The sequence below is a fragment of the Eimeria maxima genome, genomic scaffold (assembly GCF_000499605.1).
Source record: "Eimeria maxima Weybridge genomic scaffold, Emw_scaff492, whole genome shotgun sequence".
In the NCBI taxonomy this organism is placed as follows: domain Eukaryota; phylum Apicomplexa; class Conoidasida; order Eucoccidiorida; family Eimeriidae; genus Eimeria; species Eimeria maxima.
Genome location: NW_013563873.1, coordinates 9,777 through 12,276, shown reverse-complemented (window position 1 = coordinate 12,276; position 2,500 = coordinate 9,777). Strand labels below are relative to the sequence as shown.

General features: G+C 40.7%; 1 protein-coding gene across 1 annotated transcript in view; it reads left to right on the top strand.

The window, feature by feature from the left end:
- Nucleotides 1-1,959: 1,959 nt before the first annotated feature.
- EMWEY_00035190 (zinc carboxypeptidase, putative) overlaps nt 1,960-2,500 on the top strand; it is a gene marked incomplete at both ends in the record, with an annotated part of 9,947 nt that continues 9,406 nt past the window's right edge. The window contains 2 exons of the mRNA XM_013478550.1: nt 1,960-2,005; nt 2,166-2,500. The exon at nt 2,166-2,500 is cut by the window's right edge and continues 554 nt beyond it. Coding sequence (XP_013334004.1) covers nt 1,960-2,005; nt 2,166-2,500 — 381 coding nt within the window. The remainder of the gene's footprint in view (nt 2,006-2,165) is intronic.

Here is a 2,500-nt window from a genome sequence, read left to right as displayed (position 1 = left end):
TATTATGTTATTTAATTGTATTTATTATTTGTTTATTCCCCTCTAATGCACAAACAAATACAATAAAATCTTTATTAAGATTAGTTGCTTCAGTACTTACTATGCATGCAGTTATTAAATTATCTAAGGATTAATTTATTTATTTATTTATTTATTTATTTATTTATTTATTTATTTATTTATTTATTTATTTATATTAATAATAATAGGAATAATGCAGCAAATCTGGCTGCTGCACCAACAGCAGCAACGCAGCAGCTGCGGTTACAGCTGCAGCAGCAATGCAGCAGCTGCGGCTACAGCTGCACCAGCAGCAGCAGCCGCAGCAGCAGCAGCAGCAGCAGCAACGCAGGAACTGATACAGCAGCAACAGCAACACTAGCTGGTCAAGCAGCAACAACTGCAGCAACAGCTGCAGCAACAGCTGCAGCAACAGCTGCAGCAACAGCTGCAGCAACAACTGCAGCAACAGCTGCAGCTTTAGTAGTAGCAGCAGCAACAACAGCAAGACCTGCTGCTGCTGTTGCTGCTGCTGCTGCTGCTGCTGCTGCTGCTGCTGCTGCTGCTGCTGCTTTTTTTGTGGGCCCCCCTCTTTGTCGCAGTAGTGTATCAAGCAGCAGCAGCAGCTTTGCTGTTGCTGCTTTTGCTGCTGCTGCTGCTACTTTTGCTGCTGCTGCTGCTGCTGCTGCTGCTGCTTCGGCTGTTTGAAGAATAAAAGGGATTTTCTTGACCAGTTTACAGTTGCTGCAGCAGCAGCAGCTGCTGCTGCTGCTCTTGTTGCTGTTGTTGCAGCAGCAGCAGCAGCAAATTCCTTCCCTCCTGCAGCGCGGATTTATTAGTACACAGACGTTGCTGCTGTTGCAGAAGCAGCAGCTGCTGCAGCCGCAGCACTAGCTGCTGCGGCTGCAGCAAATGCAGCAGTTTTAGCAGCTGCAGGGGCAGCTGCAGCAGCAGCAGCAGCAGCAGCACGAGCAACTGCTGTTGCTGCTGTTGCTGCTGCTGCTGCTGCTGCTGCTGCTGCTGCTGCTATTCTTTTCTGTGTTATTTTTGTGTGTTAGTAATATCTCTATAAACATACAGTTGTCTAATTTATTAACAGCTGTTGCTGCTGTTGCTGTTGCTGCTGTTGCTGCTGCTGCTGCTGCTGCTGCTGCTGCTGCTGTTGCTGCGGTAGCAGCATAGATAGATAGAGTATAGATATAGAGACAGAGGGAGAATTAAAGGAAAAAAAAAAGAGAAAAAAAGAATAAATATAAATAATATTTATTTATTTATTTATTTATTTATTTAATATAATAAATATAAATGTAAATATAAATAAATAAATAAATAAATAAATAAATAAATAAATAAATATAATTATATACATATATACATATGCTGGTGTCTTATTAGCGTATGGCTATCAATGTATGTTATATTTATTTATATTTATTATTATTAATAAATAAATAAATATATTAATTTATTTATATTTATTTATATTTATTTATATTAATTCTTATTAATAAATAAATAAATAATTTATTTATTTATTATTTATTTTATTATTTATTTATTATTATTCTTCTTCTTTGCTTATTAGCACTATAAGGTGACCTCATGAATACTTTTCTTGTATTAAATAAATAAATAAATAAATAAATAAATAAATAAATAAATTAATCAATTAATTAAATAAATAAATAAATAAATAAATAAAAGAAATAAATAAAGGCAGAAGATGCATGGGGCCCCCATTGTATCGATCAACAACAGCAGCAGTAGCAGCAGTAGCAGCTACTGCTGCTGCTGCTGCTGCTTATTCTTCTTGTATCTTTTCTTGCTTTTCTTCCCCTTAATTGTAAATAAAAAGTATTTAATCTTTTTATTTTTTATTTGTTTTAATTTATTTAATTGTAATGAGTAAACTTAATCAATATTTTCCTCTCTTTCCCCCCCCCCAGGGTCACCTCTGCCATGGGGGGGGTACCAAGGGGGCCCCCTAATCAGCAGCTTGGCCCAGGTAAGAAAGAGATCTAGCTGCAGCAGGGGCCCCCCTTCTTTTTCTTGTACTCATTTATACTTATTAGTACCATTTTCTGCTGTATAAAAGGGCCCCAAGCTATAGGGGGGCCCCCCACATTACCCTCCTTCTTACCGTGTCTCTATGTCTGCTGCTGCAGGAGAAAAAGCAGAACGCTATGCACAAATCCTTCTACCCCTCTCTTCTATAACTGTACCCAGGGGCCCCCCATCAGAGGCCCAGGGGGCCCCCCTTCCTCCAGACTCCCCCCCTTCAGCGGGGTCCCCGGGGCCCTGGGGGCCCCCCAACTCCTCTTATACAACCCCTATACAAGACCCATCAGCTCTCCATCTACAACCAACAAATACAACCCCAACATGCAACCGTAGTACCCTCATGAATACAACGAACTCGGGGGCCCCTGGGGGCCCCCCAGGGGCCCCCCAAGTGGCCCAAGAAGCTCCTAGACGCTCGAACAATTTAGGGCAAGGAAGG